The 12213-nt window shown below is 39.1% G+C and overlaps 1 protein-coding gene across 2 annotated transcripts in view; it reads right to left on the bottom strand.

The window, feature by feature from the left end:
- Window positions 1-879: 879 nt before the first annotated feature.
- LOC150076788 (protein singed-like) overlaps window positions 880-12213 on the bottom strand; it is a 60631-nt gene continuing 49297 nt past the window's right edge. For both annotated transcript variants that reach the window (XM_090386245.1, XM_090386246.1), the window contains exons 4-5: window positions 9270-9568; window positions 880-1092 (exon numbers count right to left, since the gene is read on the bottom strand). In XM_090386245.1, coding sequence (XP_090242371.1) covers window positions 887-1092; window positions 9270-9568 — 505 coding nt within the window. In that variant the 3' untranslated portion in view covers window positions 880-886. The remainder of the gene's footprint in view (window positions 1093-9269; window positions 9569-12213) is intronic.

Below are 12213 nucleotides of genomic sequence, written 5' to 3' on the forward strand. Positions count from 1 at the left end.
AAAGGCCAATGTTAACCAAAGATATGATGGCTAATATGCATAAAAGGCATAAAAATTGGACCGTTATCTGAATGATAAAGTTCTACCTTTTGGAGCATCCTAGAGATACTCATGATTTCGATACTTCTGTATTCGAAGATGACAATCGACCGATTCAAAGGGCTTCTCATATTTTAAACTGAAACGAGGCACACGAGGACATTTAAACTAGCCAGCCAAGTCACCAAATTTAAATCCACAGACGTAGGGACTATCTTGAATAGAAAGAGAAAACACAACAGCAGCGTCCATAGATCATTTCTTTTCGTTATGGCCAAATATTAATATAAACTATTTAAGGGGTCTAGTTGAATCACCACCAACGAGAATTCATGAAGTCATTCGTACTAAAGTAGGAGTTACATTATTGATTTAAAATATTACATAAGTGACTAAATTTTTGTCTAGTGTTGTATTTTTACATACTTCTTGCGAAGTTACATATGAAGGAACTATTAAAATATACTTCCTAGTTTTATTCTCATACAAATGCTAGACAAACCAGGAACGAACCAGTCGTTTGAATAAAATTATTCTGAAAACATCAAAACACAAAAAAAGTTAATACTTTACACGCTAATTATATGACTATCAGACTGACCTACTATGCATCAAGGATATCACAAAATATTTTTAACAATAGATAAAACTACAAACATTGAAAAATGTCCGTCACCATTAACTTCCATGAAGGATTTTTTATTCTAAAATAAGAGCGGAAAACTGGCGACAAAGCATTACAAACTAATTATTACTCGACCGTTTTATTTGGTATGGTTTTATTACGATAATTAATATGAGATTAAATACTCCACATTAATAAACAATTTTCCACAGCGTGGTCTACTTAATATTCCCACTGAGTAGCTGTTGAGAAATCTGTACCATTCACTTTAAATGTGCCATTTTTCTCTGAAACTACATAATTGCCGTGGACGGTTTTAAGGCATAGACGAGAGGGCTCTCTTAACTCGAGATAAAATCCTTGCCTAACATCTGAATCTACTGAGATGCCTCCATCTTCCGCAATGCTCCAATATTTTTCATTGGCCCCTGAAAGAGAATGTTTATATTGTAAATTACAGCAATGGCGAGCAATGGATAATAAAAATTATACACTGAGTTAGCTTTGCATTAACAACACCACCCCTTTTGTAGGAATGGAGTGGTCTGTGAAGCTGGTGAAGGGGTAAAAGTAGGGACGACTGATATAAGAATGTAGTTCTTATATCAGTCGAAAGAATGTTGAAAAATTGATCTGATCAGAGAGTTTTTCAGTGTCAGCGAGGAAGAATGGGTCGGCGTTGATACCTTTTCGACTTCGAAAGTGGACTAATTACCAGCCAAAGGTCACACGTAGAATGTCCATATGTGTCTTACGCCTGTGACGTTGTGTCTCGTCTCATAACACAACAGCGAAGCAGCACAGTGGCCAGCTAATCTCCCAGTACAACGTAGGAACAGCAAGACTATGCTTCCGACATTAGCTCATGTAGGCTATGGTAGTCATTGGCCATCACGGACACACATGCTTACTGCGACACACAAGAAACACCAACACTGAACCACCTATATGTGTGGAACTCTTTCGCCTGGTCTGATGAATCCTGTTTCCAACTCTATCATGCTGGTGGGCGTATCCGCATTTGGCAAAAGCAACGTGAGGCCATGGCACCTGGATGCACTGTTGGGGTTCAGAATGCTGGAGACGGTGGTGTTAAGTGTAAGTGTAAGTGTAAGTGTGTGTTGTTGTCTTACGGCACCAGGGGTTTCCCCCATCTCCGCGTTGCTTTCATTGTGGTGAACCAGTTCACTGGGAAATGCCAGAGATTTAAAAGTGTGTGGGAATTGTTCATGTGTTGTGTTCTGTACCGTTGTTCATCTGGTCATTTAGCCGTTGGACCCCTATTGAGGCCCAACGTTGTCCCACTTACGCCCCGTGGAGGCAGACCAGGAACCCAGTAGCTGTAGATTCACTCTGGCAGGTCCTGCCGCTTAATTTCCTGGGATTTCGGCGGCTAGGACCTTAAAAAAAAAAAAAAATAAAAAAATAAAAATAAAATAAAATAAAAAAATAAAATAAAAATAAATAAAAAAAAAAAATAATAATAAAAATAAATATATAAGTAAATAAAAAATCTGCGCTGGGGTAATGTCGCTTTGGTTTGCTAGGCCGAGTTTTGGGCGTAAGGTAATTTTATCATATTTAGTTTTTGACGTGTGGGGCTTTCGCTATGATGAAGGTAGAGAGGGGAGGGAGACCGAAGATTGGGGGGAAAAGACAGAAATATGGGGCCAATAGAGTAGATAGCCCCAGTTTTCAGTGGGGCATGCCCATGCCCCACCAGAGTAGAAGTTTGGGGGTGGAGGAGAAGGAACAAAAAATGTCCCCTCCCCCCAAGGAAGTGGGAATAATAGGTGAAGAGGGCGAGGGTGTCCTCTTCAGATCGCCATCAAGCTGTTTGCAACTGTGCTGCGTTTAGTCTGTTCTCTACTGTCTGTGCTGCATTCCCCCGTCCTTGCTTTTCTCTTCCGTGTGATCAGCACTCTTCTTTTCCAAGTACTGGTCCTCTGCAAGGTTTCAGTTTTTTTGTCACATTTGGCGCCGATTTTTGTCAATCTCTGTGTACGTTGCTGTAGATAGACGGTGGTGTTATGGTTTGGGCTTTCGTGGCATGCCCCGGGCCATCTGACACTGTTAATTAACGGCTCGATGGGAACACCTACTTACTATCATCGCCGACCAAGGCATATACGAGGCATCCAAGGTGAGACAAGGCATACACCCCTTCATAATGATAATGTGTCCAGACAACTTCGTCATATATCAACAATACAACGTGCTGGAGGCTGCTAAATGATTCCAGGAACATGACAATGAATTCTCTGTCTTCCTGTGGCAGTCCAGCTCACCCCATCTCAAGCCAATTGAGCATGTCTGGGACCTATCGGAAAAGGATATTCGATGCTACGTCCATCCGCTTGACGGTGGATATTCGGACATTACTGGACACATAATGCATCACTACCAGAAACCACCCTGCAACACTTTGTGCAGTCTATGCTAAGAAGCATCGGGCTGTATTAAGGATAAAACCTGGCTCCACCAGGTATTAGCTGGATGTTGGTAATGCAATGCCAATTCAGTGTATATGCTTAATTAGCTAGGTTATTAATTGAAAATTTTTTAACGAACTTAATTTAATAATTTATCACAATTCTCAAGGTTAATAGCGTTATAAAAGGACATACACTATCTTTTCAAAAGTATTGGGACAAGAGACAAAAATAAAAATGTGGGAGTTGTTTTAAACAATAAAAATTCAATTCGAAATTTGACCACCAGGAGCGCAAAGTGATTAATTTTTTAAAAAAATCACACCAAGGTATAATTTTCATCAATCTTTACTGAGGAAGAAATCTCAACGTGCTTACCATTATTTTCTAATAAGCAATCAAGACGGGAGAATGTTCTCTACAGCTGCTTTCAAAATTTATAGTGAAATGCATCCTTCCAAGCTAAGAGTTGTAATATCTCATCAATTCTCTGAATCAGTTCTTATAATTCTGAGAGAGAACCGCTTTTAAAAGGCTTCGGTGTTAGACAGCTTTCTTTGAAACGTCTTACGAGATTTATTACGATTTTTCTCGAACAAGGAGACCTTAAGACATTTCTGTCTTTGATAACCTCTGAGAGCTGCAATAACACTTTCTTTTTATAACGAATGCAAAATACTAACTTGTTTATTGGAGTGAATAATTCACTTATTAAAAACTCTCATATAAAATGTACTGAAAACAGTCTTTCGATAGGATTTATAGTTTTCAGTTATTAGTTTTAAAAAGTTTTAAAAAGCATTCCATAGAAATGCTGGTCGATAACGACTTAATTACTTCACAAAGTTCTTGCACTTTACTGTGTTGATAGTTGATATTTGACCGATTGTAACCTTTCTGTTACTCTACAAAAGTCTTGTCATCCTCCACTGGCTTCTAGCATCAATGTAGTGTTCACAATCAGAAGATCAGCGTTGGCTGGGTATTATTTCGTCACTGTGGCACAAACTCGATAAACCCGAGACACAGTCTGTGTTCGAATTCCGACAATGACTCCAGGAACTTTTTTTAGGCCTTTTCCACACCATAACTGACTGAGTTAGTCGGTCTCAGACGAGGACAGCAAGGATTTCCTTACCAAAATCTCACATTTTTTCGTCCATCAAAACAGGCTAACCGACAAACAAGAGAAAACATGCAATTTATGGTCACGATATACATAGGTGGATGAGTTTGTTATGTCGGATAACCTAATACGAAATAATTATTTATATACAGTATGTTATCTCTACCGATCTGTTCACTCTGCTTTTTATCTTATATCCTGCAACGATCCTTCCTCAAGTTGAATTTATGACCCTTCATATGAGTAGTCGGAAGCAAGAGGAAGAATATCATCAGCATTTAGCTTGCAAAATCCATTCAAAGCCTTAAACGCCCAAATCAGATTAACACGCAGGTGCCCAGTTTCCAGACGCTGAAAATTTTGCAGAACTGAAGCCATTCTTGATAAGACCACGCTTTCGTTCTCTTCACCAATCTTGTTATCTTTTCTGCACCCGTTCAAGCAGATCTACATCATTCCTAAAACGAAGCCTCCTGACTTGTATGTGGTACTTAAGATACTGCCTAACCATTGCCTTCTATAATGGGCTAATCAGATAATCACCTCCTTATATTTGCTAGCAGAATTCCTGTATATCATTGGCAAAGCCACATGAGCTGTTCTGGTATCTGTCTGCATTGTTCAGAGAACTACATATCTGAGATTACTGCCACCCATATACAGCACCTTGAATTTGTCAATGTTAAACTTCAACTGCCATTTCTCAGTCCGTCTGCCTATTTTTTTTAGATCTTGTTACAGGAGCATATTGTCGTTACTTCTTTAACCACTGCTAACCTTTGTATCATCTGCAAAGTAAACATTAAGCCTGATATACCTTCAATATCATTAAGAAAAATTGAAAACAACAATGGCCCAACACCGAATCCTGGAAACTCTACTGATAACATTAGTCCACGAAGAACAATGTCCATTGATTACCACTCCTTTATCCATAGCAGCAACTTGCCCTTGCCCATTTGTACAGCAGTCTTTTATGTGCAACGGTATCAAAAGCTTTCCTGAAATCCATGTATATGACATCCAAATTATTTTTTGCATCCATTTAATTTCTTACTGCATCATGGTATACATTTCGATCAGTCAGACGAGACTGCTTCTTAACAAATCCATATTGTGGCTGCAGTATAATTTCATTCCTGTCTAGATGATTCTGCATTACTTCTTCAACCAAAGACTCCATTATTTTCCCTTGAACAGAAGATAAGCTATGAATGAATTTAAAAAAATGACATCAAAACTCTAATTTGAAACGACAATGAAGCTTGATCATGATTTCAGAAAATGGTTCAATAGGTTGAGAATTTCGTTAAATACTAAGCACTGTTACTATTATTATTACTTATGTTTGACAATAAAATAGGCATATAGTACCAGAATGCGTATGCCTTCCTTTTGCCCATTGTGCTTTTCTTTCTTTCTCTTATTTGTACATTAGATTGAAAGCTATCACTGTGAATTCACTGCTCCAGTTATTTCGAAACCGTCTGACATTTGAATCAGAGCATAAATGTTTCACAAAAGAAAATGTGTCATCCACAATACAAGATTCCTTTTACTATGGTTGGTTAAACTGAGTTATGGTCAAATTCACGTATTCAAAAGTGGTTCGTTGACTTTTGATGAAATAAAGAGACACATTGGACACGACTGTCCTCTAGGAGATTACAAAATAACATTTTAACATAAGTGGTCATTGATAAGTCTAGAATTCGGTCGGATTTGAATGCCATTTGGAGACAAACAGCTATAGGGAGTTAATAACCTGGTATTATTAAGTGGCGCATTTCACTGGTTTCTTTTAAGAGTTGCTTCGTTAATGATCTTTGCTATTTAACAACTATAAAGAAAATGTGTATACACTGCTCGACAAAATTAACAGAAGTAGAAAACGTGGTGTAAATCGTCCAGCTTGCAATGAAGTGGAACAAAACTTGGTCTGTTGGTGCACATCGAATAACGATGAAATGAGGAGACAACAAGAAACCACCAGCGGTTTCTGTTAATTTTGTGTAGCAGTGTAGTTATGGAGCTTTATGAAAACATGAAACATTATTGCCTTCATTCGTTAATCACTTATGATGTGATTTATTAAAATGTGTTGTCTGAAGTGTTCAATTCAAGCCCCCAGAGATCAATGAAAGAATGAAAGAGAAAAAATAAAAGATATTTTGCAGAACGATGAGTTTCTAAATTAATATGCCATTTTATAATAATTTTCGGCAAGATGCACAACAAAAACACTACGTGGCTGATAAGAGTGTGAGGTGGTTTCACAAACTCTCGTTGCTAGAGTGTGGACCTTGCTATTTTTAATGGCATGGAACATTCTTCCACATTGGGATCTACTGGCGACAACATCTAGAAATTTTAGGCAGAGGAGCTGAGATATAGCTTGAAATTTAACAATGACAAATGTAAGGTACTGCATTACACTGTACTGCCGCTTTATTAGGTACACGCCTGCTGTGCACACAAATGGTTTGTCCCACAACGTTGCAAGTCACATGACCACAGTTGTGGATATAAATGCAGCAGAACTTTTTAGTATCAGTTAAGTGCACAAACCGTAGCAAGAATGGGGAAAATGAGTGATCTAAGGGACTTCGAATGTGGCATGGTAGTAGGTGCAAGACGTGCTGGACAAAGCATCTCTGAAACGGCAGTTCTCCTGAACTTTTAACTTACCACAGTTTCAAGAAGGGTGCAACGAACAGAAAACATCCTCTCAACTGCACTCCTGTTCAAGAAAATCGCTTGTTGATGAGAGAGGTCAGAGGAGGATGGCTAGAATTGTGAAAGCAAACAGACGGGTCACAATGTCGCACATCACGTCAGAATACAACCTTGGTGCACAGAACAAAATATCGCAACGGATCACTAGTCGCACTTTGTCGCGAATGGGCTACAACAGCCGACGGCGACATCGCGTACATTTGTTATCAATGAAGAACAAGAGAACAACCCTCCTGTGGGCACAGCAACACCAGCACTGGACTATCGAGGATTGGAAAATAGTTGCTTGGTCTGATGAGTCGAAGTTCCTGGTACATCGTGTTGCTGGAAGGTTCAGAATTTGGCGAAAACAACATGAATCCATGGACCCGTCATGTCTGACAACTACTGTGCAAGGTGGTGGGGGCAGTATTATGGTGTGGGGGAATGTTTTCTTGGCACACGTTGGGTCCATTGATACCCATAGATTCACGTCTGATGCCACATCGTATCTAAACATCGTTGCTGACCAAGTTCAACCGTTCATGTTGACAGTTTATCCACAGTGAGATGGTTACGTCCAGCAGGACAATGCGGCGGTGCACAAAGCCCGAATCACTATGGAATGGTTCAAGGAACATGACAATGACTTTTCTTTGCTGCAGTGGCCCGCTCAGTCCGTGGATCTCAATCCTATTAAACATCTTTGAGATGAGCTGGAAAGGGCTGTTCGCTGCAGACCTACACCTCCATCGAATCTCAAGGAACTGCGTGACGCACTCATGTCTGCATGGTACTCCATTCCTGCACAACGTTTTCAGCATCTTGTTCAATCCATGCCTAGACGTATTCAGGCTGTTTTGAAGGCTAAAGGAGGCTCAACACACTATTAGGTAGGTGTACCTAATAAAGTGGCAGCACAGTGTAGGTTGCAATATTAGCAATGTTCTCAAAATAACATAAAAATTCAGTGGCACCACTCAAGACAGCAGAGAATGAAAAAAGAAGGAAGATAATTGGCAGAGAGACAGACTGCTAGGGCAGCTCATGAGTTTTTGTCATGAGATACAGTCAAATGAGATTTGTCAAAGAGATAAAGAAGTGATTATCCCATTATACAAGGCAATGGTTAGGTCGCATTTTGAGTACTGTATACAAGTCTGAAAATCCAATATTAAGAACGCTGTGATCTATTGGAACGGATGCAGAGAAGAGCAATGAAATCTTTTCTGGTAAGGGCACTCTTAAAGGAAAGGCTTCAGTTCTGCAAACTACAGCGTCGGGAGATAAAACACCTGCGAGGAGATCTGATTAAGGTGTTTAAGGCTTTGAATTAATTGAGTAAACTCAATGCTGGTGGCGTCCTTCCTCTTGCTCAGACAATACACACACAGATGGTGGGGCATAAATTTAAATTGAGGAAAGATGTGGAAGTGGGTAGCTTGATTATTTTGGAGGAAGAACGGAAAATATAATTCACCGGATGGAGAGGTGTTGTGGGAAGTGTGGTTTTTATTGAATGATGCTATGTAAATTGCTTCCTTGCATCATTTAATACTGCTCTCTCGATTTCACTTGCTGCATGTTTACTCCACAAGAGGTGCATTACTGATGCTGGCTACTCTCACGGAATCTTGTCACAGATATGTGATAGACAACTGACCACACCCCTTATACTTTATAAGTCATATCTTCTCTTCGATGCGTCTAGGGAGATACCTCTTTCCTTCTTCTCCCTTCATACTGCAACTATGTCTTTCTGTAACACCTATCCCTGCTCCTTTCTTCTGATCATCATGGTCCAGGCTGTCGTGCGGCATGAACAGATGGCAGCTAGCCCCTGTTAGCATGGTTGTCATCCAAAACCCTAGTGTGGCAGAATCCAACCTAATCAGAAGAGGAAGCTCATCCTCAACCCTCGTGGGTAGCAGAGTTGGTATAATCGCCATCCTCCCCCAACTGTCGATGATGTGAGGAATTTTTATGGACCTTTTTTACAAAGTAGCTGACTTAGTCGGTCTCAGGTGAAAGTAGCATTGGATTTTTACTCCTGGAAACTCGGTTTTTCGTCCAGAAAACAGAAAATCGCCCATAAAACATTGCAAGTTACAGACAGTATATAAGGCACAATATGGCCTAAAACCCCACAATAAACAAACAAACAAACAACAGCGAATACTTAAACAGTTGAATATAATTCTATAGAAGAAATACATACTGGTATATTGCCAATTATTGTATCCATTGTAATGTTCGTAATACTTTGATTTTTGATGCTCAATATTACAGTAACTGAGGTATGATCAGCAATTAATTTCGTGTTATTACAAACCTTTAAAATAGCAAATTCCTCTTTCTTCTCGTTCAACTTTTATTGTTTCATAAGCTGCTTTGTTGCATTCCAACTTTGGTGAATTGTTGCTTTTGTAGCCAACGAATCCTTGCTCACATTTCAGCACAAGAGCGGGCCTGTTGATGAGATAAAAGTAGAATTTCTGCATATCGTCCACGGTATCACTATTAGCAAAGAGATGGCCGCTTTTTTTGGCTGCCACACATTTGCCATTGTTAGCGACGAAACTAACACTTCCATCAGATTGCCACTCTAAGCGAAAGAGGCTGTTGGAGGATCTAAGAAAAATATTTACGAATTACTTATAAATATACTTGTAATCTACTCATAAATACAATCTAAACAGAGTTTATTAATAGCATAAATGGATTACAAATGAAATTACGGTTAAATTCGATCAGTAGTACCAAAGTGTGGCCTGAGGCAGTGATCGGCAAGCATAGGTCCTCCCATCCATTGCTTTGATAGGCTGCTAATTACCGCTGGTTTGCATTAGAGTGAATTCCATTTTTCAACCGACTGAAGCTACCAGGAATGAGATGTACAGGCTGGGGACATCAGGGTAGTGTGTTTATTCCATTATTAACTTAGTTTTCGTAAATTGGTCGGGTTACAGGGCAAAATGAAAGTCTAGTAAAAAAAATGCAAAAGAAAACATGCATCTCCAAACTCAACATAACGATTAATGTGAAGAACTAGAGTCATTCTAGTTCTAGAAGAATTAGAACTAGAAGCAGAATAGTTAGAACCCCAGCGGCTCACATCTGGTGAGTATGGGCTTGGTACACCCAGGTTCCTGAGCTGGATGGCCATGGTTCCTGAGCTGGAAGGCCATGGTTAGGCCGCATCTTGAGTACTGTATACAGGTCTGGAGGCCTCACTTTAGGAAGGATATAGACCTGCTGGAACAAGAACAAAGAAGGGCAACCAGATTGGTGAAAGGAACAGAAGGGTGCTCTTACCTCGAAAGGCTTCAATTTTGCAAATTGCAGAGTCTTGAGACCAGGCACCTTCGGGGAGATCTGATTGAGGTGTTCAAAGCCTTGACTGGATTGTGTAACCTAAACGTTAATGGTATTCTTCCACTTGACGAAACTACACACATGAGGGAGCATAAATTCAAGTTGAGGAAGGATGGTTGCAGGATAGATAAGCAGTGAAAGTCTACTTTCAGCCAGCTGGTGGTTAATTGTTGGAACAGGCTTCCATCTGTTGTTGCTGTGGAAGTGGATGGGTTGAATGAATTCAAGGGAGAACTAGACACATTCTTGGAGGGTACGGATTAGTGAACTGTTTTTTGTTGTTGTTTTTGATTTTTTTGGGCTCATGCTATATAAGCTTGCTTTCTTGATGTCTTTTCGATTACTACTGCTACTAGTTGTACTGTATACACCAGCAACTCTCGTTAAACTGCTAACTAAAAAGAAAAAAAAAAGAATATGTATCTAAAGTGGACAATGAAAAAGAGTAAAAACTTAGCTGGATGAAACGATACCGAACTTCATATAAAGAACAATAATGTCACATGTTCAGATGGAAAAATTGCACATTTTCAATAAACAAACATGACATGTAAAGTGTTAGGGAAGAAAAAATTTGGCTATTTGAGTTGCAAACCATCTCGTTCATACATGTTAAACAAAAATAGTCCACTAATTACAGGTTATCATAATAGAAAGAATAGGACCTGACTAAACGAGACTCATCCCAACAGGCAACAGACGTTTCTTATTCATGTAATTAATGTTTACTTGCCAACCAGCTGTCTTCTCAGACAAAGAGGGAAGTTTTTTATAATCTGCCAGTACCTGCTAGAGAGACCTATTAGTTCTGTTCTCTTGCTAGAAATCCTTCTCATCTCCACTTACACAAAAGCCTGAAACAGTTGCTTAAATTCCGCCCACAAGCTATTTTAAAACCACTACACATTTAGCTAGTAAAGCAGACAAATGCCTCAAAGTACACTGCCCTCATTTATAAATTGTACCCTGAGTCTTTTAGCAGAATAATAAAACCACTGAACAAACAGCATTTTCTCTTCATCATGCAATTCTACTGCGAGTAATTTCATCATTTGACTATAAGTTCTGATCCCACCAGCTCTCAATAGGCATATACGACCTGTTTACCATTGGGGACGAGGGGGGGAGAGGAACAAGGGCAACATTTAAGTTTCTGATGAGAAATTCTAGGGATTGTATTTTTAGAATAAACAGCATTGTTGACCAGGGCCACAATCCCATTCTTCATGGAAATCCCAGTCTTCATAAAAACAATTCCGGGATTTCTTCATAAAAGACTCTTGAAGAAATTAGAGATATTATAGATTTATATAATATAGATTTAATAAATATATTTATCATTTACTACAGAAGAATCATGGGTAGATAAGGAAATATAAAAGTTTTTATTGTTACCCATATTCGAGTTAAAGCAGATATATAATGCTTTTAAAATTAAGCTTGAAAACTCCATCAAATTAAAGAGAACCAGACTCTATCAGCCTCAAATACCAGCAGAGCCAACTTGTTCCACTAATCAACAACTCGTTGGCTAAAAGAAAACTTTCTATAGTATAGTCTAGTCTTTGAATTTATGTCCCCTAGTCCTGGAATTCTTTTTAACAGTGAAAATTCCTCCTTCATTAATTTCAGTAATCCCCCTCAGAGTCTTATAAGTCTCAGTCAGATCAATTCTAAGGGTGCTAAGCTCTGTAGCCCACATAATCGAAGTCTTTCTCGATCTCACCATGCGAGCTGCTCGTCTATGGACCCTTTCAAGAACCTCAATATCTTTTTTTTTTTAGATGAAGTCTCCATACTTGAACACACTGTTCCAAATGCGGTCTTACAATTGCCTCACAGGGACTATGACCTTTTTATCTCTACAGATAATGTTCGATGAATCATCGATAGAACACCAT

This window comes from Mastigoproctus giganteus, chromosome 12, assembly GCF_048544385.1.
Source record: "Mastigoproctus giganteus isolate SK-2022 chromosome 12, ASM4854438v1, whole genome shotgun sequence".
Classification (NCBI taxonomy): Eukaryota; Metazoa; Arthropoda; class Arachnida; order Uropygi; family Thelyphonidae; genus Mastigoproctus; species Mastigoproctus giganteus.